This window comes from Haliotis cracherodii, unplaced genomic scaffold (assembly GCF_022045235.1).
Source record: "Haliotis cracherodii isolate W230 unplaced genomic scaffold, xgHalCrac1.p SCAF_18, whole genome shotgun sequence".
NCBI lineage: Eukaryota > Metazoa > Mollusca > Gastropoda > Lepetellida > Haliotidae > Haliotis > Haliotis cracherodii.
The window spans coordinates 13,474,792-13,501,352 of record NW_027266273.1 but is presented as its reverse complement, the minus strand read 5'-3'; the positions used below and the strand labels follow the sequence as shown (position 1 = coordinate 13,501,352).

At 40.9% G+C, this 26,561-nt stretch overlaps 1 protein-coding gene across 4 annotated transcripts in view; it reads right to left on the bottom strand.

The window, feature by feature from the left end:
• Positions 1-649: 649 nt before the first annotated feature.
• The window catches only part of LOC139465784 (C1q-related factor-like), a 68,700-nt gene continuing 42,788 nt past the window's right edge, over positions 650-26,561 (bottom strand). For all 4 annotated transcript variants that reach the window (XM_071247695.1, XM_071247693.1, XM_071247696.1 and 1 more), the window contains exons 2-4: positions 17,114-17,400; positions 6,359-6,567; positions 650-3,961 (exon numbers count right to left, since the gene is read on the bottom strand). In XM_071247695.1, the coding sequence (XP_071103796.1) occupies positions 3,752-3,961; positions 6,359-6,567; positions 17,114-17,399 (705 nt within the window). In that variant the 5' untranslated portion in view covers position 17,400 and the 3' untranslated portion in view covers positions 650-3,751. The remainder of the gene's footprint in view (positions 3,962-6,358; positions 6,568-17,113; positions 17,401-26,561) is intronic.

The following is a 26,561-nucleotide window of genomic DNA, read 5'->3' as shown; positions in this document are numbered from 1 at the left end:
TGTTTTAGATTGAATTGATTTAGATTGTGCGGGGCAGTATGTGACAATATACAGCATGCCTCTAAATATACAAGTTCGGCGGAGTAGTCTAGTGGTTAAAATGTTTGCTCGTCATGCTAAAGGCACGGGTTCGTTTCCCACGTGGGTACAATGTGTGAAGCCCTTTCTTTTCGTGATATTGCTGGAATATTGATAAAAGCGGCACACACTCATTAAGAGGAAAGTATACTGTGGGGAAAATTACGACGTCAGATCCGTCTAGGCTGGAAAGTCTTGGAATTAAAGCCAGTCCAGCTGAAGTAGCATCCAAAGTGTATTCCACTTTTTGTTTCTCAGAGTTGCGACCCTTGGGCACGCCAGAAACCTATGTCCGTGAGCTCGAATCCCATTTCGCCCCGATTATGTGTCTTGGTTTGTTAACACAATCGTGGGTTTCATTCACCGAAGTGGTAAACGTCTGAGACCTGTTTCACTTCGGGCTTTCCTCCCACATTAAGCTGACACGCCGTGATAAAACTGGAATACTGTTTAAAGCGTTATAAAACCCAACTCACTCACTCACTCAGACTCGGTCATAGAATACATTTAGAAAACTTGCTGGCAATATTATTTCCCTATCTTAATAAAGGAACACAAGACGTCATCCGTTGACTATATTTTATTTCAACAAGCGTAGAGAACAATACTATTTGTACAAACATTTATCATCACATTGGAATTCACAACCGTGGAAATTCTATAGTGTTTGAAACAGTAACATTATCAGCTGTCAGAAACAAATACCGCCCACGTGACTATCTACACGTCACGTGTCACATTGAGCAGTCTACCTGAATGACGTCACGGTCTGAGAGCACACTGTAGCAGCGGGGCGAGTCTTAAACGGCGGGGTACAGTAAGGCAACGGAACACAGGATACACATCTACTGATGCCGCGGGGACTTGAACCATTGAGGGAGGTGGTCGGGTTAAAAGTGCTTAAACGTCGCATTCAAGATTATTGCACGAATATAACATGCGCGCGCGTGTGTGTATGTGGTGTGTGTGTTTGTAATGTGCTTTTTATAGTGCTTGCCCACTGAGCTACAATGGCACATCTTTAACACGGATACCACTCTGACACTGTTTACTCCGAGCCGACCAATCCCCTGTTTTAGCCCCTTAATGCCGAGCGCCAGGCACGGTAACAATAAGTACCACCTGTTGTTATGACACCGCCAGTGATCGAACCACCGAGCTCCCGCTCTCGGGTCAGACGCTCTATCCACTACCTCACGGAGGCGGTCTGAACAATGGCAGACAGACCTGTGGTACTGTTAGGTCTATATAGTACACGGGAAAGTTCAACTGTATACATTGTGTATATCATTATGTAGGGGAGTGGTTCATTTAAAGCCAAGAAATAATCAAGGAGAGTAGTTTAAGCCAGTACGTATCGTATTATCAAGAAGAGAGGTTTTACACATTTGTATAGCATTATGAAAACTAATAAAACAATTACATAATGTCTACGTTATTATAAAGGAGCGTAACTATGAAGCCGAGGGATTTTAAGTATTGTGAAGACAAATAGTTCCATGCCAGGTCTAAATTTGAATACAGGAATGTAGAGGTACGGTTTGTATGCTACTATGAAGAAAAGGGTTTCTGTGTACTGTGAAGACAAATAGTTCCATGCCAGGTCTAAATTTGAACACAGGAATGTAGAGGTACAGTTTGTATGCTACTATGAAGAAAAGGGATTCTGAGTATTGTGAAGACAAATAGTTCCATGCCAGGTCTAAATTTGAACACAGGAATGTAGAGGTACAGTTTGTATGCTACTATGAAGAAAAGGGATTCTGAGTATTGTGAAGACAAATAGTTCCATGCCAGGTCTAAATTTGAATACAGGAAAATGGAGGTACAGTTTGTATGCTACTATGAAGAAAAGGGATTCTGAGTATTGTGAAGACAAATAGGTCCACGTGTTCCAGTTTTATTCAATGTGTGTGGAACAATAAAGGAGAGTATATCTTCAATGTCTATACGTTATAAAGGATATTAGTTGTCCATATATAATCTTTATTGTACATAGTACGTGCAGTATTGTAAGAAATGGTATTATTCAACGTGTTCAGAATAATGAAGAAGGGTAGTTTCATTCAAAATGTATAATGAAGAAAATCCATCTGTTTTATTTAATGTGTATGACCTTATGGAAACTAATAGTTTCATACACGTTTACAGTAAAGAGACAGTAGATGAAGTGTGGTCAGTATAATACAATGTAGTAGTTTTATACGATGTCTCTATCTATAAAAGAGATATGTAAGAATAATGTGTAAAATCATGAAAAACTAGTTTTTTATTCATAAGTTTTATATATGGAACTTTGTTTTATTCAATATGTTAGGTATTATGGGGAAAAACAGTTGCATACAATATCTCAATTATTATGAAGAGCGTTGTTTTATTCAATGTGAATAGAATTATGAAAAAATAATTTAATACAATATATAAATTAGTATAAAAGAGAGTGTGTTTGTTCAGTGTATATATTATAACGTAGAAGAGCAGTCTCAAGAGTCCAACGTAGTATGCAGTAGAATAGTAACTGTGTATACATCGTATATATTATTGCTGTATATGGTCTTTAGAAGTAAACAATATAGTTGTATTTTAAATAGTATCTAGTATTTTTATAATGTACAGTGTAGTATGAATATACCTATCTTAATGAACAACGCAAAGGCGCCTTGTGCAGATTCAAGCCCCATGAGCGCTATATACTACTTCTCCAACAGAACACATTACCACCGCGAAGTGTACATAATCACTATGGCGACGGTCACCGAGAGCAGAATAAAATGGCATGTCATTAACAGACTTCTTACCTGAAAAAAAGCAAAAAATGATAAGATCCATCATAGCTTATAATTCGTATGAAAATAAAACCCCGATTAATGCACATTGACGTCAACAGCAACATGACGGTATCGAACGTGGTAATCGTTGATGGCACACAGAATGTGGATACTAACACATGACATTTTGAGATGGTTTCACAAATGCGGATGGTCTTAGAATACGCCATGACACTCGTCTCGAAGTGGTGTAAGATTACACACAATTCATGGGACAATATGTACATCAATATTACAACAAGGAAATAACATCATGATCTATGTCTACGGGACTATATCGAACTAACATAGGAAAAGCTACCCTGCTATTCACAATACGCTATGTATGAAAACCGTGTGATCACCCTGTTGCATAAACGTAGTCCTTCAGAACACAAGTACAATACTAAAGACGTATGACACAGTTAACTCCCTCTGCAAATGTTTCGTTCAGGTGAGGCTTTAACTCAACCGTGTTGTCCATGGGGGTGTCGTAGCCGGGAATAGAGATCTTATTTTTATATCGTGACCTTGACAACACATGGAGATATCTCCTCACAAATATTCCCACTGCACGATTCAAATTAGACTCAAAAGCATAACCTCTCCCGTCGTTGTTGTCACCAGCAAGTTAAATACACTCTCTTAACACTCTCAGTGTCCTATCAATTTTGGTTACTAATAAAAATCATTAACAAAAACGAAAGTTTTGAACTATGTGTGTGAAATGCCGTCTTGCAGCTAGTAACACCACCTTTTGGTGCAAGCCGGCTTCAGAGTTCCCAAATAACTAAAGCCTTTTCCGTTTTCAGATACAGCTATCTTGGATCGTGGTACACCAGCCGTCCTCTTGTCTCTCCTCATTCTCAGTCCTGGTCCTTGAAGAGCAGGTGCCCGGAGAACGTGGAGTACATGTAGCCATGGATGTAGGAGGCTCGGGATAACAGCACCAGCCATACCTGGTCCCCGCGGGACAAGTTCAAGATGGCCGAGTTGGAGGCGGACGCCCAGTAAGGAATGCTCTCGGCCCAAACTGTCGCCACCATTTCACCCTTCTTCATCAGGTTTACCGCAGCCTGTTGAGACATGAAATGAGATGCGTTGGATGAAGATATATTACCAAGAAGACTACAACCACATTTTATTACACCTTTGTTCACATGTCCATTGTGCATTGTGCATCCGTTGGATTCTCAAAACCCAAAAGGATTTGCTTGAATGGTTGCAATCCCATAAAGAACCAATTTAGTGCTGTGCAGACGTTAGCTTGTTTAACTTTGTACACCTCTAAGAAAACGAAAAAAATAATTTCTTGATCCATGGGGCATATTTGGGCTCGATTCGATTTAAAGGTTTGATTCGATTTGTTTTCCAAATGAGAGCAAATGTGGTTTACTGAGATAAAAAATTGTAAAATCCTGGACTTCCTCGTAGATAACATTCGTGTTTGGAGGTATGACATTTAGATAAGAAGTGGGCATCCGTTTGGGGACCATATGTGTTCCCTTCCTTGCTTACATGCTTCTTTATGCATTTGGATCGGAATGTCTGCTCGGAATGTCTGCTCGGAGTGGCAAAATCAAAATACGGGAATTTGGCCAAGAAGTTTTATATATAATTAGGTATATCGATGATCAATAATGGTCAAATAGCCAATTCCCTTCCAATGATCTACCCACATCAACCAGAAATAAAATGAGTCCTGTTAAACCGCCCCATCTATTTCAGATTCAGGTCTATGCATAAAGATTCCAAAAAAGTCTATCCACAAAACTGTATGACAAGAGGGATGACTTCAGCTTTCCAATAGTCAACTTTATGTCGAGCAATATTCTAGCAGCTCCCGCCCTTGGTGTCCACATTTCACAATTTTGTAGGTACAATAGAGCATGCTCTTTCTACGAAGATTTCAAAGAGCATCATACGACTCCTGCTAAAACATTGTTTTATCAGAGTTACAGCATTGAAGGCCTCAGTAAAGCTTTCAAAAGGTTTTATGGTAACAACTGGAGGGCGTTGACGCATCCGTGACCACAATTACATCCGGTGTAGTCCCCTGTTTAGACTTGTTCATATGTTCCATTGGATTTCTTCAGGTAAATAATTGATTTGCTTTTGCATGTGTTTTTTCATGAGGTCAACCAGTGCGACAGGATACTCCCTCCTTTTTACGAAAACCTTGTATCGTCACTATTTGATTGTGATTCATAAACGCATGCTTATAATATAGTCGGAATCGTACATTGGACCCTGCCTTCAGTGGAGATTTTTTATGACTATGGAAGAGTTTTGTCATGTTTTTTTTAAAAAAAATCCTGGTTAGATGTTGGAGTCGCAGATTCGCCCCGTTTATGACTTTACCACTGCCCATTCGTTTGATATAAACGGTAAACAGCTTTTACCTCGTCACCTTAGGTTTGCCCCCATATTGGGATTAATGTGTTTTGTTTACCGCTGCACTCAGCAATAACCCTGCAATAGGACGGCAGTCTATAAACTAATCCAGTGATGGATATCCACGCTATTGAGATGATATGACATGCAATCAAAGAAATCACAGAACCTGACCAACAGATAAACTAAGTCGCCTATATCAGGCCAAGGCCCCGTTCCTCAAAGCGATCTTAGCGCTACGATGATCGTAAGCCTATGTTAAAGTATGGGACTTACTATCACCTTAGTGCTAGGATCGCTTTGTGGAACGGGGCCCTGAATAGGTTGCTGGGATCCTTTGTAACACGGAATCCCCACGGGTAAAATGCGTTGTATAACTGAAACCCTGTGCAACGTCGACGTCAATCTTTGAAACAAATTGGGACCCGTCTGGAGTACACAGAGTCATAAATGGAGCAGTGGTGACCAATCTGACCCTGGAATGGCCTCGACCAGTAGGTGCCAAAAAGCTAATGACAATGAGTGAAACAGTATGGTTGTACGCCGCTTTTAACAAAATTCCAGCAATATCACGACGGGGCACACCCGAAATAGGCTTCACACATTGTACCCATGTGGGAAATCGAACCCTTGTCTTCAGCGTGAGGAGCGACCGCTTTAACCACTGGGTTACCCCACCGCCCCATCTCATGACAACACGAGATAACATGAAGGTGACGCAGATGGTAAGCGCTTAGTGGAATATGGTCATTCACGTAGGATAATAAACGGGACAAATCTAGACTGCCCATAACAAGAATGATTCTGGAAGCAATGGGGGGCTAAACTTGCTAGCCCTGCCTTTATAGGGAAGAACAGGGCTCCGCGCATTCGTGACATCAAATGCAGGTAACAGTGTTGTAGGGTTGACAGAATCAGAGTATTTTGTAACAAATGTAAATTCGTTATGCTGTGTGGTAATACTATTGACTTCTACTCACTGTGTCTGCTGGCATATCTACGCAGCGACAACACTGTCCCTCTCTGTGTGTGTCTATCGGTCTGTCTGTCCCCATCTGTCCGAGAGTGTCGTTACTCACCCTCTGTCTCCCCTGCGCGGCGACGACGATGTTGAACATGTAGGTGCCGTTGTAGGGGGCGGTGTAGCGGCCGGATTTGGTGTCGAAGTCCCCTCCGACGTTGGTTATGATTTTGTCGAAGAGCAGGTCGCTGTTCTGCTTCACCGGACCACGGTTGTTCTTCAGACCCACGAAGAACGCTGTTCGGCCGGGCAGTGGGGCATCTTTACCTGAAAACAGCGTTGACAACATTATCACACAGGATTCCACGTGTGCCACAATGAAAGACAAACGTAACCCAACTTGGATTCCTGCCAGCGGTTCAAAACGTAAAACCGATGGAATCAAATTTACGTATTCTGAAGGTGCTGTAGAGTTTGGGAGTACCACATGGTCAGACTACATATAAGTGGAATATTTTGTCAGAAGTAGATTTATGTTGTAACACTTGACGTGCGCTATTCTGCTGCACTACGTCAGATGTAAAGAACTTGTTGCTACATACATGTACGTGTGTTACTCATAGAACTTGCTTCAATGTTAGTGTGTTACTCGTAGAACTTGCTTCGATGTTAGTGTGTTACTCGTAGAACTTGCTTCGATGTTCGTGATTTACTCATAGAACTTGCTTCAATGTTTGTGTTACTCATAGAACTTGCTTCAATGTAAGTGTGTTACTCGTAGAACTTACTTCGATGTTCGTGTGTTACTCACAGAACTTGTTTCGATGTTAGTGTGTTACTCGTAGAACTTGCTTCATTGTTCGTGTGTCACTTGTAGAACCTGACTTCAAAATTTGTTTTCTCAAAGCTCTTGTTTCTATGTTCGTGTGTTAGTCACAACCTGCTTCAGTGTTTGTGCTAATCTTACAACTGCGATGTCACTTGCGATTGAATTGTGTCAGATTAACTGGAAGTATAATTAACGTGTGATACCGCAACCATGAATTAATGTGTCATTCGGTGCATGAACAATATGATTTACATACATCACTATATTGCTAAACTGAACACATCATTCAGAATGCACTCAACTGGAAGCTATATATAGCACAATTGGGTCAAGTGAGATTCACTATTTCTTGTTCCCAGTCTCTCATTAATCAAACCTATCATATAACTTGAAAGTCCCAGGTGGATAGATGCTGCTTATATTGATTCTCATCTGCATCTGTAAACTAACACTGCAGACCAGCGTTATATGTAGGGCATCAGTTGACAGCTCTCCATCCAGGCATACACAACCCGACCAATAGATAGAGAAGAGAGACGTCTTGTCTTCTGGTAACGTTTAGACATCAACTGTCCCTATAACGACCAGTGATTGATATATGATAAGACTGGTTGCAAGATATGATGTATAGCCATCTAGTCAGGGTTGGTGATATATACACACCGAGAATGATATAAAAACAGATTGATATGTACACCGAGAGTGATATATACATACCGAGAATGATATACTAAGATTGATATGTACACACCGAGAATGATATATACAGATTGATATATACACACCGAGAATGATATAAAACAGATTGATATGTACACCGAGAGTGATATATACATACCGAGAATGATATACTAAGATTGATATATACACACCGAAAATGACATATACAGATTGATATGTACACCGAGAGTGATATATATACACACCGCGAATGATATACACAGATTGATATGTACACACCGAGAATGATATATACAGATTGATATGTACACCGAGAATGATATATACACACCGAGAATGATATACACAGCTTGATATGTACACACCGAAAATGACATATACAGATTGATATGTACACCGAGTGATATATACACACCGCGAATGATATACACAGATTGATATGTACACACCTAGAACGACATATACACATCGAGAATGATTCAAAGTAATATCACTGGTAAATGCTTTAATGTTATCAATAACATGTACAAACACATAAAATCATGTGTTTCTCATAATGGTAGTGTCACTGAATTCTTTCCTTGTAACATAGGAGTCAGGCAGGGCGAAAACTCATCGCCATTACTCTTTGCCCTTTATCTAAATGACCTTGAGGTTTTTTTTCGGACAACGACGTTATTGGTCTTGAAAAAGTAAATGATTATGTTCTAAAAGAAATTGGAAGTTTTATCAAGCTATTGGTCATTCTATACGCGGATGATACAGTCCTAATGTCTGAGACGCCTTCCGACCTGAAACTATGTTTAAAGGTATTTGAAAATTACTGTAATCACCGAAAACTCAAGGTAAACACTACTAAAACAAAAATTGTAGCTTTTGCTAAACGATCTTTTAAAATTGTCTTTGAAATAAGATATTGTAAATATATTTTGAAGGTTAAACTACCCCTGATTTCATGGTGTACGGGGAATTAGGGAGATACCCGTTAAACATCCATGTTAAGTAAAGAATGGTATCATATTGGTGCAAATTAGTTCTGTCAGAAACCAAATTATCAGGTATAATGTACAAACTTATGTTCAAACTCCAAATTGCCCACCCAGAGTTTAAGTTCCCACTTGTTAATGAAATCCAACGTATTTTACAAAGCACAGGTCTCAATCACATTTGGCTGTCTCAGGAATTTCCCAGTGTACAATGGATAAAGGCTAACGTTAAAACTGTCCTTATAGATCAAGTTTTAAAAAGCTGGAGGAGTAGTAGAGTAAATTCCTCAAAGGACGCTATTATAATCTGTATAAAGATATCCTCTCAGTAGAAGACTACTTATTTTATTTACCTCATAATTTACGCATCTGGCTTACTAAAATCAGAACCACCAACCACCGACTCCCAATTGAAACTGGCCGATGGTATAACCTCAATAGGGAAGATAGGCTTTGTACTCTTTGTAAAAATAAAATTGGTGATGAATTCCATTTCATACTAGAATGCCATGAATTGGATCATTTAAGAAATAAATATCTCCCACTATAATATTGTAAATATCCAAATACTGAAAAACTTGTTTCACTTATGACTTGTTTTTATAAACCTCTGCTCTTACGACTAGCCCAGTATGTAAAATATGGACTGCGTGTGCTCCACTAACTATTGTCTCATTTCTTTGTATATATGTCTCTCTTGTCAACTTCTTTATGTCACCTAGGTGATTCATGAGAAATAATCATCTTCTTCTTCTTCTTCTTCTTCTTCTTCTTCTTCTATAAAAACAGATTGATATGTACACCGAGAGTGATGTAAATATAACGAGAATGATATACTCAGATTGACATATACACACCGAGAATGATATACAAAACAGATTGATAGGTACACCGAGAGTGATATATACATACCGATATTCACATACCTAGATTGATATGTACACCAAGAGTGATATATACACAAACTGATATATCTACGGAGGGACATACAATGTTTACACACAGGCATTGATGTATATGTTCAGTAAGATTGTAAAACTAGGGATTTCGTGAATCACTGTACATTTCAGTAATTTCTCATTAACTACGTTTATAAACTCAGTACATAAAACTCGGTCAGGGATTTCATAGTCCAGCAAATCACTGAATATTAATGCAGAGAATGTGGACGCATGGAAGCACGGACATGATATTGATTACATAGTCGTACGGATTCGAACACACGATGAGAGGAACTGGTCACAACGACGGGACGCTACTGAACAATCATGATGTGAGGAGCGCTATCTTCCCGAGCCCAGAACGAAAATAAATCATATGTGCAAAAGCATGGTTCTCTTCAGTTCTTGTATATTATTCTTATAGATATGTAGGATTGTTCGTTACTGGGGAATGAATACGATCAATGCCATATCAAGTTGCATCGAGGCAGATAACGACAAATGCTGCAGTACATAAAAATATTTCAGCCATTACTGCAAAATCATCAAATGAAACACAACATGCAAGTATGCGATGAGAACATATCTGTACAATCATTTGAAAAATATTGATAGCACCATTTGATAATATCTTTATAAATCTGTTTTAGTGACAATATCGGATTATAAGTACCAACCCATTGTTGCAAGCCATCGATGATGTTGAAATGCAAACGAAAAATCGTTATCTTCAAAACACTCAGCCAGGCTTACAAAGAGTCGTCAGTTGCAATCGTTGGGTAAATTGAGGGAAAGGACGATTCAACTAAGAAACTGTTTATCCAATGCTGTGATGACTCACAGACACATATAACCAAAATGACTTACACAGGCCAATCTCGTGTGACAAACACTCCGAGAAACGTGTACATGCTGAAACATGACCTCATCAGGTCAGAGAACCCAAAGATCCTGATCGCAGCCGTCTCTGGTTCCGAAATAGAACACTAAACAACCGTCAAGATATTAATTCTCGTCACTAAACGCATCGAGAATTCTGTACATTAATTACATTTTATAGCAATCAAATACATTAAGTCTACCAAAAGACTTGTCGCTTCCACTTTTCTTCACTTATGACATATGAATATGCATACACTAGAGTATTGCCAATCTTAATAACTATCTTACACCGCCTGTCATGCGCAGACTACCTCTTCCCGTGAACTCAGACATACAAGTAAGTGTCCGTTGACAGACAAACTGATGCAAGGTAAGTGCATAAAAGTTAGGACTAGACTGTTACATGTACGCATTTTAATTGCTCCTCGAAGTAACTGCATTTACAATCAACCATCATGCGCATTCACAGAGCACTTGCAATCTACACCTTACTGCGAAGGGACTTGTTACAGACAGATTGCATTTAACTATGATTTCAATAGTGCACTAAAGTTAAGAATTAATGCTTTAAAGACTCATTTGATTATTGCAATTAGACGTCTTTAAGTAACAGCCCAACAATTGTTCGATATAAGAGCCTTGTCGCCACATTAACGCTCAGTCCATTGGGAATATCCCTGTGTCGTCAGCCTGTCGCACGTAAGCGCCTTTTTAGCTGAATGTTTTCTGGAAATATTTCATACTAGCCATTAAGTAATCGATGAATTTGATCCTAGGTTTCCGGTACAATTTGCCGGCTTCTTCTCTGCAAATAGCTATCATGAAGATATTGGCTGCGTCACGTGATATCACGAGGAAGCAATTTCATTGGTTCTTCCTGACACACCCATGCCAGAATAATGTCTAAGCGTATCTTACTTCAAGGTACTTCAACAACTACAAAGTTGTTGAAGAAGGTCGTAGTACGAAATGACTCTACTTCTTGATTAACGTATCTCATAGCAAAAGGAAGTTAGGAGAAAACATTGTATAACTTTATCATTTCACAAATGTTATACCCGGGATACCACTTTTTAGTAAAGTATAGATTCTCGTACTTTTTTGGGTTGAGTCCCGTCCGGGATCCGAAACCACACTTGCCAGATTGAGGCACCTAATTGCCAGCACATAAAGTAAGCGATCTAACCCGGTTCGAATCCAGGGCGGGACTCAACCCAAAAAAGTACGAGAATCTGTACGTTACTAAGAAAGTGTTATCCCAATATAGATATAACATTTGTCAATAAAATATAAGATTTCATTGGATTTATAAATTAGGACTAGATAAGGTTTGTTGGCCTGGATACGTCTGAAGCTTAATACGGGCCTATTCCAAAGGAATTTGTACATTTTCCATGACGCCCTCTACATATTCCGGGTCGTACCATGGATGGACCTCTGTGTCAAAACCACAGGCATTGCGAAAACAGTAATAAAAGGATCGAGTCACTCCATCATGTCGCTTAAGATACTGTGTTTGTGCCAACACAATGTGTTGGACAGTCCCATTAAATTCATTGCATAATCTACATTTCATATTTACATTTTGATGCAAAATCACACATTGACGGTTTCGAGTTAGATGTGACTGGTCCTGAGCAGCAAACAGAAAGCCTGTGTCACTTTTTTTAGGCTAGTCGACTTCATCCATGCAAAGGACTATGCATGGTTACTGATCCTCTCAACACACTGCACACACACTCTGTTTGACACTTATTTCTGTAACAGCAGTACAGAACCATCAACAAAATCACCATTGACATTCAGATGTCCCACATCCTTGGCTCGTTTAAAATAAACTGTGGAATGCCTTTTCATCACAAGCCCTGACATGCTTCACACGATGATCATCAGAAAATAATACAATTCTCTAATGAAGAGCGTCAACGTTAATGAAACCAGACCCTCGCATTATGATTGGTAAATATAAGCGATTTAGGGAAGAGCGAGGGTGGTATGATCTGCCATGATTCTTCGTGTGAGGGTGTCAATACCCTGAATGTCTTGTTTCGTCCAATCAACAACACTAAAAAAATACGAAAGGACGGGTTTACCATAAGTTTTTGTGGATTTGACTAAATTGCGAGCGTGCAGCTCTGAACTCCACTTTTTCTTTATTCTACATTTGTATTCTGCCCGAAGTTTGTTGTTGATATGGACATTCTGGAGTTTGTCTCTAACCTGCATCCGTAAGTAAGTACATGAATAGGCCTGACCTTCCGCGAGATGCCCAATAACTCCTCTCCCAGGTAAACTGGACTGCCACGTTTAAGATGCAGAATGCTGCATTTGTTGAGCCCAAAGGACAAGCCAATATAATTAGAAAAGGACTCGACAAGGAGTATTTTTTTTCAGTGTGGATTCTCGGTTGACAGGAAGTCAAGGTTGTCCATGTAAAAGACGTGAGTAAGAGGTGTGAACCCACATGTGTGCGTTAAACGAAGAAGGTAGACATAAATATGTAAGTACGTTTCGGGATGGACTGGAGGCAAGGGTGTCCCTGTCGAAAATGTGCTGCAATTCACTGTTCAAATCTACGTAGCTTCCTTGGAATCCCAGTTTCGCCCTGTCTTTGATCTTTGGTTTATCAGCACCATACCCGTGCTAGTGGGTTTTACCAAACTGAAACATGTCCAGGTCCTTTAGTATTTACTGAAATACTGTTTAAAAGCAGAGTAAAACACAACTAGTCGTTTACTTACTGGTTTGATTAAAGGGTTATGTGTAAATGTTACAACAAAAGGCAATGTCCAAGATGTCATCACAAGCTGGGTAAACAATATTGGTTCCAAAGCGTTACTGGCATTATCACATTCCATGTAAGTATGCTCCAGCATTGAACTGCGCTTAGTAATAACAAGTCAGTATATAATGCACAAGATTTCATTCACCATTCAAATGTTATTCTCAGCTCCACGTGGCGTTCGCAAAACAAACCTCCTTTTTTTATTCACTTCACCTACCCGTCCATTGTTTGTGAACTGAGGCATACTTCGAACACGATAGCTTTTGCCTAAGGAGACGCCAAATGTAACCTGTTTTAGTGAGGGACATGACTCAATCCATAGAAACGCCATGTACTCTCGAAATAAAAGCTAAAAGAACCATTTCCATAATCCTAAATCTTAAATGACGCCTGCTTGTGGTGAGAGGCGACTCACGGGATCGGGTGGTCAGGCTCGCTGATTTGGTTGGTGCATGTCATCGTATCCCAATTCGTTGGTCAATGTCAATCACTGGATTGTCTGGTCCAGTCTCGCTTATTTACAGACCGCCGTCATATAGCTTAAATATTGCTGAGTGCGGCATTAAACAATAAACAAACTTAATGAGGCAAGTCGTAGATGTTTACCATTTAAATGAAACCAATGGTCAGTTGTAAACGTCTGAGACCTGCATGCATCACTTCGGGCTTTCCTCCAACATTAAGTTGACACGCCGTGATAAGACTGGAATACTGTTGAAAGCGGCGTTAAAACCCAACTCACTCACTCAATAATTGTAAACCCCAAAGTCTGGGGCTGTTGGAAAGTTGCTCGACATAAAGGGAAAGGTGAAGTCACCCCTCTTGTCATAGTCTTGAGGATAGTTTTTTTGTCACTCTAAATCTCAATATGAAACAATTGAGGCGCTTTCGCTGTTTTTACAGTCAACTAAGGTTGTAACAAACTCAAAGGGACTACTAATTTTAGTTCGTTATAACCGTAGATCGTTATAAGAATATCTACAGCATATATACATCAAAATTGCCGGGACTAAAAAATAAGTTCGTTTTATCGGTCAGTTCGTTATAAGCGTGTTCGTTATAACCGTAGTTTACTGTATTTCTAGTTAAGTTGGGTGCAAATCAGTGAAAGGCGATTGCCTATTTGACCATTATCAGAATATCAATATACCTGAAATTTAAATTAATATCGTTGGCTAAATTCCCATCATTTGATTTTGACAATCCGAGAGAAAAACTCGAATGTATAAAGAAACAGATCAGCAAGGAGGGAGGCAAAAGGTGCCAACTACGCCTATCATTTCAGTGGCGTTCTCGGAAAACGTTATTTATGGCGTCTTTGACCCTTCTATAATAACAGTCTTGAGGTCTCCTACCAATCCCAGCCAGGTCTTGGGCAGTGAACGGATGTTGGTCTCTGGGGATATTGCGTAATGCTTCAGGATTCCTTTCTGCTGTCGCTGTAGCTTGAAATATAGCACTTAATCATGATTAACAGTGGTGTCAGAGGCGTCATTAAACGTGGGTGAAATCCAAAGAAATGCTGCATTCACTACCTATTGCATTCAATTAAATTTTAATTGGATCAGCAAGGTAAACCGAATGCTCTGTACCCTGCGTAGGACGTATTTTGAGGGGGTAACTTTAAGTAAACCTGAACTTCAGACAATCATTTCCACGCTACGGGAAATTACGGATTACGGAATAAATCAATGATGTAATGTAACTTACCATACCAAAGTCGGAGTGATAAGGTATTGTTCCAGATCTCGATTGAGTTATACCAATGTAATCTAGTTTGAAAATAAAATCGCTGATTCTTAAGGCAGTTTTACGCGAACTTCATTTTTCATATATTTTCCAAACTCATATTTCATCACAACATATACGTGTTGTCATTTAAAGAGCTATCTCCGTCGCTTGTGAACAGCCCGACAGAGACACGCGAATGGCTGCTATTGATATCCGATATTTCAAAAAAAAGAAAAAAAAGAGAGATGTGGACACAGCCTTACATTTGCTCAGGGCAATCGCCGAATCGCAGACTTGTGCTATTTCTAGCCACCAGTTCCAGCAACTGCCAACTGTTTTTCTTTTTGGTTGTTGTTTGTTTCACAAATGCTCGTGACTTGCGGCGGTCGATCATATTTGTATACGTACAATATCGTGGTGCTGCTATGAATAAGAATATTGAGTGTGGGTGGGGTGTGTGGGTGAAGGGTGTAGGTGGAGTGTGTGTGTGTGGGTGGGTTGGGATTTTATTTCACGAATGTGTCTGACCAGATCAATTTCTGTCAAATGTGTCATTGTTTTCTTTGTAAATGTGCCTTATATTTGATTGAAGATGATAATTTTGTGATATCCCCAAGCACACACGTGGTTGCATTAAAGTTAAGATTTGCCTGTATAGTATGATAATACCAAGACAGGCACTTATTAAATATTGTTTCTTCAGTCAGAGAGTAAACTTTTCCAATTCAATTGCTGCAACAGTTTGACTTTTACTTTAATCTTGAATTAATAGCCTTGACTGAAGGAACATTCACAAATGTCTGTTGACATTAAATAAAAGCAATAATCCCTTTCCACATCTATGAGAAATCACTGCTAAATGCAGTGTGGATTGTACGATCTCGACTCTATCGTGTGGGTGTGTATATGAATCGCTGTCAAATCGTGATGAAACCAGGTGTTCGCGAAAAGGTGAGCATATCCTGCCCCACCGGTGGCACCTGTTTCAAATACATGCAAAGGCAAGTCAATTCTTCAAATTGTTGAAACAACACGATAACATATGGTACAAGTCAAAATAGGGATAATAGCTGTACAAATAGATTGCAAATGATTCCGTGCCATTATTTTGCAAAACGATAAAGTAAGGCCACGCCCACTAATGGAATCATATTTCCTGATTTGCTGATAAGAGAAAGGTCGGGGCTTGTATTTCATCATTGTGCTAAACGATGTCTCGATGATTTCGTATTGCTGTCAATAGTTTTCTTGATGCTACTGATAAAATAAGCAGTCTGTGAAATTATTGTTAACATATTAATTGATAAGAATTGATTTTACTTATTATGTTGTTTTAAGGTGAATAGAGATCACTCGCGGATTTATACAGTGTGTAAAATAGCTTCTAGTTTTGTATCGCCATAAGCGAAAACATATTGAAGAAAATTCGTAAGTACAGTTTTCCGCGTGAGATCAAAATGTTGGATCAATTCTCATTCTTACAAACCTGTACTCGTAAATCTTTAAAAACATACACAATGACACCAGTTAGGCATGTCTTACCCTTCAAGCTGCAACTGAGTGAAAGTGTAGGTCGGCTACAAAGAATCTTTTTTTTCAGCTCGAGTTCGTCCAGGCAATAGCCTCGTGTCAAAACAGTTGTTTGATCATTTGTTATAGCAGGACTCAGTATTGCGGGCATGTAACGGCAGCCTGGTATTGAGAGCCTCCTCCCCGTCGGTATACTATGGCATGCAATAAACAAGGTCACTCAGCCTGACCACCCAGTCCAAGTTGTCGTCTTATACAATAACAAGCATAGTTTGAAATTTCATCTTAGTATCTTGAAATTTCAACTTATGAATGGTGAAATTTCAACTTATGTATCTTGAAATTTCAACTTATTATCTTGAAATTTCAACTTATTATCTTGAAATTTCAACATAACATCTTGAAATTTCAAGAACGAAATAAAAATTAAATGGCCCTAAAAGGCTTCCGTGCATCTGGGTCTTTGCCAAACAACTTGAAAACACTACGACCAATAAATTATAAATACCTGGTATCCCCGGCAACCCCGGCACTCCTGGTTCTCCTGGGTCCCCCTTGGCTCCTGGTTTCCCCGACGGTCCTTTTGGGCCCTTGATGGGGAGGCTGAGGGGTATAAGACGCTCCCCCTTGCAGGCGATCTCCAACTCGCACTGCCCATCCACTTCGTTCTCCAGTGCGGCTGCGTCTTTCACGGGCCCCCCTCTGTTCCGGTTCCGGTTTCTAGGGATTCGCTTACAGCTCGCGACACTGGATAGGACGATGATAATCAGAATGGCGGTGATCGGAGCCTTCATCCTGGAAACAGGAACGCAGTCATGTATCATTCATTATAATAGTGAGTAAGTGAATGTTATTATACGACGGTACAGCACATCTGTGACCACACTCTAATGCTTAAACGATCCGTTATTTTTCACAAATTGGCAGTCAATTATGTATGCCTACATTAACCCATATTTTAATTAATGTATATATGGAATTGGCGGAACTATGTTTATATTTTGCGACTCACTGGAATGATTTCAAATTGTTTGTCGATTTGTTTTTAACACTGCACTCAGCAATATTCTAGCTGTCAGACGGTGGTTTGTAAATCTATACCAGACAGTCCAGTGATTAACATCATGAGCGTCGATCTACGAAATTCGGATACGATGACATGTATCAACAAAGCAAATTGATATGGTGAATAGGTGAATACAATGTTGTATACCTTTTATAGCAAGAAAATGTCAACATGTCGTGTACATGTGCATATCACATTTGGCTTAATGGCGTGCATTAGACCTCCGGCGTTTGATAAACTGACGGTATAATAATAAAGTAAGTGTATAAGAAAGTATACACTTGAAAATTGGATTAGACCACAACATTACACAGGTTATCAAAACGTTACTGGGCTGAAAACAGTCGCCGAAACACTGCAAACTCAGAAAACACAACTATGATACCCATATCAAGTACATCACCAACGACTAACCATTTCTTGTAAGTTTCATTTTTACCACCATCAAACATGGTGTATACGTTCTTTTGCCAAGCAGTTTAGTATATCGCTTAGCTTTCTCAGGACTGGTCTTCTTTAAACATTATCGGCGTTCATAAATTGAAATACGGTATACGATCTAACGTCGTAATAGCATGCAAATGGTTTTGTGCAGACATTCTAACACAATGAACGTGTGAGATAGGCAAGCACAAGGGCCACCGCAAGGAGAAAGTCCATGTTTGTACAGACACTGATATTTGCAGCAAGCACTGGAAACATGCAGTGTCACGAACAAGTAGAATGTTTCCACTGCCCTCTGGGGAGGTGAAAAGGTTGGATAATAGATCCTTCTCAAGAAATGAGTCCTCAGGAGCCTTCAGAGCGGCTACTTATAACTTTAAAAACATCCCTTGTATGACATGAATATCACATGGCTGCACCACCGACTGAATACCATGAGGCTGTTTGTCATTGAGGAATTGCTAATTCAATCTACCAAGCATTTCTTTTCACGAAGGAGGTACAGCTATGTTATTTGCTCACCTATCAAGCGGTACAAGACACACGTCGTTCATATTCTTGCCTACCGAGAGAAACATACATGTATATACGACTGAGGGCATGGTTTGTTTATTTGCTGTTTAACGCCACACTCAGCAATATTCCAGCTATATCACGGCGGTCTGTAATTAATCGAGTCTAGACCAGACAATCCAGTGATTGACATCATGAGCATCGATCCACGCAATTGGGATTCGATAACATGTATCAACCAAGTCAGCGAGACTGACCGCCTGATCCCGTTAGTCGCCTCTTACGACAAGCCAAGTCGCCTCTTACGGCAAGCATGGGTTGCTGAAGACCTATTCTAACCCGGATCTTCACGGATCTGGTGTCCCCGCCGTGATATTGCTGGAATATTGCTAAAAGCGGCTTAAAACCATACTCACTCACTCACTCGCATGTGGTGAGTGGTGATCAGTCAAATATGTTTGACAGTTGTCCAGTTGGTAAATCGTAACGTGGGAGGAAAGTCCAATACATAACGCTTTGCGGTGATATAACGGAAATATTGTTTTGAAATATAAAACGTCAACGCCAGAGAATAACCAGGCTTGATTATCCCTTCAGGCGTAAACGGCAAAATAGCAGTGACAATTATATGAATGGATCACCGAAAATCTGTGATGACACCAGAAACAAGCATGCCCTGCCTCACCGGTTTGAAATATAAGCTTATAAGTACAGAAACGTTAAAGAACTATACTCGTTTTGCAACACCAGGTGTTTTTGACAGGGAACTCGTATATTATATAATCATTACAGCAATCCGTTACCAGCACTGTGGAAGAATTACATTAACAGAACTAATCATTTTAACAGCTGAAAAGCATATCAGATTGACTATATTCCAAACTATTATCTATTGTACCGCGCAAAATGCACCTTTCCAACTGCTTCCTCTTAACACTGCTACTAACATTGTACATTACTGTGCATTATTAAATATCGAGCGGGACCCGAGAAGATCCGGGGTAGAATAGGTCTTCAGCAACCCATGCTTGCCGTAAAAGGTGATTATGCTTGTCGTAAGAGGCGACAACCGGGAATGGGTGGTCAGGCTGACTTACAGCTGGAATATTGCTGAGTGCGGCGTTAAACAGCAAATAAACAAACAAATAATTATATCGAGCGGGCAGCCTAGCCTTGTAGATCTGTTATAGTCCACATGTACCGTAAATACATTAATCAGCTTAACAATACTAACGAACGGCATGAACAAAGAAACGACCATTTTGACTGTGAACATAAAGACCCCTCCACTCACGACCATGTCTCGCTAGGGCATTGGGTTCAGCGGCGATGATCAATTCATTATCACTACTTACAATGAAATGTCGTTAACGTGAACACCACTTACCGCTTAAGACGATCTAATCTCGTTCTCCGGCAGAATCCATAATATTTTATTCATGATTATATATTTGACAACCTTCACGTCTACGCGACAAGTCAATCTGTTTTCAATGGACCCGTATGTTATCAGGTACAGTGAAAACCATTTATCCGTACGGCCACTTTTTCAGCCGAAATCGTCCGGACTAAATAGCGACCGGACTAATGAAACTGTACATTGTACTTATTTTACGGCACTGTACATAATGTTACATTGTTCAATTAACTGCCAACACCATCCACGGTGTCTAAGACCTACATCACTTCGGGCTTTCTTCCCACATCAGTCTGACACGCGACCCCTGACGGTCCGGTGTAGAATACGTTTTCTGCAACCCATGCTTGTCGTAAGAGGCGACTAACGGGATCGGGTGGTCGGTCAAGACTCGATTATTTACAGACGGCTGTCATATAGCTGCACTATTGCTGAGTGTGGCGTTAAACAACAAACAACAAACAAACAGTCTGACACGCAGTAATGTAACTGAAACATTGTTCAAACTGCCGTTAAACCAATCTCAAGCACGACGTTTGTTCTGAAATCTGGATAACTCGAACCATTTTGGTACTTACTTCGATTTATTGAGTGAGTGAGTATGGTTTTACGTCGCTTTTAGCAATATCCCAGCAACATCACGGCGGGGGACACCAGAAATGGGCTTCACACATTGTACCCATGTCGGGAATCGAACCCGGGTCTTCGGCGTAACGAGCGGTCGCTTTAACCACGAGGCCACCCGACCGCCCCTAGATTTATTGAGATTTCACTGTTTGTGATGCATATTTCAAAAGCAGTTACTGTCCGTCAAAGTATAAAAGTTAACACCGGGCGGTGACTATATTGAGAAAGGCTCGTAATTGTTAATTGTTATTGTCGTATAATGGCCAGTCTGATTGCTATTATTTTGATATCGGCAATAATGATGTTGATGGCAAGGACAACGGTACAGCTAACGAGCACTTTATGCCATGCCTCTCTCCACCGTCTACTGGCGTCTCATTAATGCCGCCACTCCGACATTGACGACCTGCACTGCGGCTATATTTCACCTGTAATGATATCATGGGATCTACCTGGAAACTGCCTTTATCTAATGAAGCGCACGTGACACGGACAGCACTGACAGATTGGGGACGTTTTCTATGTTTTGCGGGCATTCGTTGTAGAAGACGACTAACAGGAGGTGAAGTGAGGTGAAATGGCATCGCGTTCTTGATTACTGGACTTATATATACGTGTGTGTGTGAGTGTGTGTGTGTGTGTGTGTGTGTGGCTGCTTGTACTAATCCGGACTAATGCTTTTAGAGTGCTAGACCACTGGGATACAATGCAGTAGTTTCCACACGAATACCCCTTTCAGACACAGTATACTGACTCCGAACCAACCAGTCCTTGTTTCACCTCCTTCATGCCGAGCGCCAGGCAGGGAAACAACAAGTACCATCTTTTAACGTCTTATTGTATGACGTGGCCGGGCATCGAACCACCACCCTTCCGCTCTCCGGGCGGACGATCTTTACACTAGACTCACATGGACTAGATGTACACAATAACTGGATAGGACAGCTGTGATCTGGCTCCTTGTACACTTACACCGTTGGAGGGTGCCATCTCCTTTTGGTACGCCGGACAAAACCATCCCCACAATCACAAAATATATCGGCTCAAATCAGTGTCCGTTGTACAACTCGAGACTATATAATACTCAAGTGTTCATGAATCAATAATCTAACACCAGGTGCTCGAGTGGTCGTATCCTTCCCCACCGGTGGCACCCGCCACAAACACATGCAAATGTTCAGGTGCAACACGGTGCAAACACAGTGCACACACGGCAACACACGACACAGACACACAAAGGACTTACACTACTTATCAGGTGCTTGTGGGGCGGTCGGGTAGCCTAGTTGTTAAAGCGTTCGCTCGTCACGCCGAAGACCCGGGTTCGATTCCCGACATGGGTTCAATGTTATGAAGCCCATTTCTGGTGTCCCCCGCCGTGATATTGCTGGAATATTGCTAAAAACGGCGTAAAACCATACTCACTCACTATCAGGTGTTTGAAAGGCATTTAGAAGTGATACGCATGAGGAAGAGAATGTATGGATGTCAACTTCTTTATTATGAGGAACACAACGTTTCGGTGTATATGCTTACTCCTTCATCACCCGATAAAGAAGTTGACATCCATATATTCTCTTCCTTACACTTCTTGTGTTGTGATGGGCGTAGGGGTACATTGATGAAAAGATGAAAAGGATGCTGTAAGATTATTAATATTCCAGTATTTAGAGTTGTAATTTCAACACTAAATTCTTGTTTCAAAATGTGACAATGGTCCCACACACTCAAACCGTTTGTCGTGACTGTTCCGTGTTTTTATTTGTAATTATGTTGGAAACGATATAACTAATATATACTGAACCGCAAAAGAAACGTCACCCTGGATAGATGTATGAGAAACCTTATTTGTCCAAACACTGTAAACATACTTTGAGACATATTAAAAATATTAAACTTGGTCATCAAGCTTGAAATTTAAGTGTCAAATGTTCTTAAAGTGAAACACAACACGAGCCTCTGAGAAAATGGCATCACAAGTCAGTATCTCGTGTGTCCGCCATGTGCATTGATGACTGTCGTGCAACGTCGATACATGGAATGGATGAGGCACTTGAGCCCACATTGTGAGGAACGCCTGACGCAGTTCAGCTACAGTTGTCGGCCTTGGTCGGACGTCATTCGGCCGTCTTTGAATCTCGTCCCACAGGTGCTCAGTGGGATTTAAATCGGGGTTGAGGGCAGGCCACTGCATAGTTCTGGTGCCATTCTGCTGGAGGAACTCTCTTGTTGCTTTCGCAGAGTGGGCACGAGCGTTATCATGGTTGCGGCAACTCTTGGTTGCAGCGACGTGCCAAATGAGGTATGCCGTGTCGTCTCAAGACTTTATCAATGTACCGAGCAGCTGACACCATTGCCTCTCCCTGGACCGATGTTCTGGAAGACCACAGGGCCGACCTCCTGTGAAAGACTAATTCCACCCCACACAATGATGCTAGGAACACCCCACGAGTCTCTCTCAACAACACAAGAATCCGAATAACGTTCCCCACGGCGTCGCCAGACTCTCTCTCTCTCTCTCTCTCTCTCTCTCTCTCTCTCTCTCTCTCTCTCTCTCTCTCTCTCTCTCTCTCTGCCATCTGCTGCTGAGAGACAGTATCGGCTCTCGTCTGAGAAGAGGACTCTTCTCCACTCCTGGTGGCGTCAATGCTGGTGCTGTGTTTCCCACTGAAGACGGTCCCGGCGATGATGTGGTGTCAGAATGGGTCCTCGGTGTGGCCTGTGACAGTTGAGGTGTCTGCTCGTCAATCGTCGACGCATGGTGTCCGCACTAATGTGTCGCTGGTGTGTCCCCATGGTCTGTCGAGCAGTTTCCGCAGCAGTAACAAAGCGATCTTGAAGATGCTGTCGCACAATCTGAGGATCCTGAAGTTGGGTGGTGACACTTGGTCTTCCACTATGTGGTCGGTCATCTATAGTGTTGGTGGTCTGGTACCGTTGCTGGAACCTGTATATGGTCCTTACGTGGACTTGAAATACATTGGCTACTTGCCGTGCGGTTTGTCCAGCGTGCAATCGTCCACGGGCTTGGTGTTGCTGATTTCTTGTCAATCTTGGCATGTGGTAGCAATTCAATAAGGAATGAATGTTATCCGATCTGGGTGGATTTATAGGGCAAGAAATCGGGGAACGTATGTGCATTTCAATTTGCACGGAACTCACGTGCATCGGGTTACCATGGACGTTGCCGTGATGCGTTTGGGCGATCTGTTTTATTGTCATTTGCTTTTGGTTTTTTATCAACAAATTTCATTTTCCGGACAAGGTAATGTTAAATTATAGAAATTTTGACCAAAAAAATACCCAGCTATTTAAACGACAACTTTTCATGCAATGTTACTTGGGTTGGCGTTTCTTTTGCGATTCAGTATATAACTAATTAATGTTCGAGTCAATACACAGGCATTTACAAGAAATATTACCTTGGCATTTGTGAATCGATCAAATATATAACATCTCGCTTCTTATACTTAATAAGAAGACAAAGAAATAATATTAGATAAATGTCAAACAGGAACACTGCTGAGAGTCACGAGTGTCTTCAGAACACCGGTACATGCAGCTATTTTCAACACAAAAGTTCAAATCTGAAACAATTTCATAAAACATTATTTGGATTATCTTTAGAAGGCAATACACGTACTTAACTATCAGTAAAATGACTGGTTGAAGGCTTTATTGGTGTTAAAATCATTCATTGCTTGTAAATATAATGCCTCCTACAGTAGACAGTGATACTGGGGTGAATTTCAAGGTGTACGTCAATGTTTTGTTTGTTTGTTTGCTGTTTAACACCGCACTCAGCAATATTCCAGCTATATGATGGCAGTCTGTAAATAATCGAGTCTGGACCAGACAATCCAGTGATTGACATCATGAGCATCGATCCACGCAATTGGGATACGATGACATGCAATCAAGTCACCGAGCCTGACCACCCGATCCCGTTTGTCGCCTCTTACTACAAGCATAGTCGCCTTTTTACGGCAAGCATGGGTGGCTGAAGACTTTTTCTACCCCGGATCTTCAGGGGTATTTTTTCAAGTTGTACACAACATGGACACCAAACCTCAAGAACCAACCCCACAATCCCCAAACCCTTCCGGTTTTGAAAAATTGCACTACACAAGTGTTAAGAATATTCATCGCACAATAATATGTATATGGCAAATTACCAACCAACCATCGACATTTCACTCTGAGGTTTCTAACCGCAAACCTGTTGATGAAAAACACACACGGACAACACGACTGCCCGCTGGCTAAATAGGCCGGACTATCGGAGGTATACAAGCGCAAAGGGTTATTTCCATGTTGCCAAACAGTTTGGGTTTCTACTCAGGACTAATTTCACCTCTCGCGCTACACTCTGCTTATTAACAAAAAGTATCGTTTTTCTTTTAAAAGTAATATTTGAAGTACAGCATCATTTTAAGACAATTTTGCCGTAAATGGCTTTCTTAGCTTCAGGACACAGCTTCAAAGGGTTATGCCAATCAATTAATCGTTGATAGCGAGCTGGTGGTATTCAAGGAGTGCTGCGGAATTTCTTGAGGGCAAGATGAAATTAAACCAATGTTCGTAAAATCAGATTTCCAACATCAAAAATATGGTGCCGTAATCGTTGACTTTTTACGGAGGCTCGTACAGTAAATTAGCCATCAATATTCGATCTGTATTGAGTGGGGCACACATAACGAAACGTCAGCTTTTACATAATTGTTCAGCGGCTGCAGCCGCAGGGAAGATCGGTTTCCACTTCTATCTATTACGATCTCTTTCAGCAGCCCCCAAAAAACACATTATTGCCAATCACTGACGCTCTCGATCTACCGATCCCTTATTGGTGCAATTAAGTGATTTTCTGATGTGTCCGCTCGACCGCCATTGGAATCTCATTAGCAGCGTATATTATCACATGACTGTGAAGTGATCTGGCCCCGTGCAGAGTGTCATGGCTGACTGATGGTCGTAGATCACCGTCTTCCTGTTACACGCCCCTGTTCACAAACACTGAACGCGTGTAGGGTGACTGTTATTGGCTTCACACGGAGGTCGTTTAGGGGAGCTTTCTCAAGGAAAGAACAATAACGGTCACATAATGCTTTTGGTGTGGCATTGGCTTTGCAAGTTAGGGAACGTGGCGTTCGAGTCACTGAGTTTAATGCGTCGGATGTCCTTGAGAACATGATGCAAAGGAAGGAACACTCAAGGTGCAAGATACGGGGGGAAGACTCAATCCATGTTAAATTGATGTTTTGTTGGCATTTTGTTGCATTTTTGAAAACGACTGGATAAAATATAAACGATTCTGTATGACCCTCCTCTTTAAGAAATCGATGGAAGGTATTCAAAACCGTTTTCAATAATTGTCATTTGATGTTATAAGTAGGTGATAGTGACTAATTCACGGACTAGATGCAGATCAGACAGGTGAACACAGCATGTACGTAGCTTACCTGACAACTTACATATGACCAAGGTGATGATAATTTACGATTGGTTTACGTGGCAAGGTTAAATTAAACCGATTGCACCTTTTTGAAAGCTTTACTGAGACTTGAATGATATATAATGTTATTTCATATAAACACAACTCGTTGCACTTAAATATTAGGGGGCACGGGTTTCCCAGTAGTCTTAGGTGCCGCAATTCGCTGTGCAGAGTTGCGTCGCTTGGGCACGCCAGAAACCCTTGATTGTGGGTTCGAATCCCGGTTCGCCCCGATTATGTTTCTAGGTTTGTCAGCACCATACCCGTGCTCGTGGGTTTCACCGAAGTGGTAAACGTCTGAGACCTGCATCACTTCGGGCTTTCCTCCCACATTAAGCTGACACGCCGCGATATAACTTGAATACTGTTAAAAGTGGCGTAAAAAACATACTCAC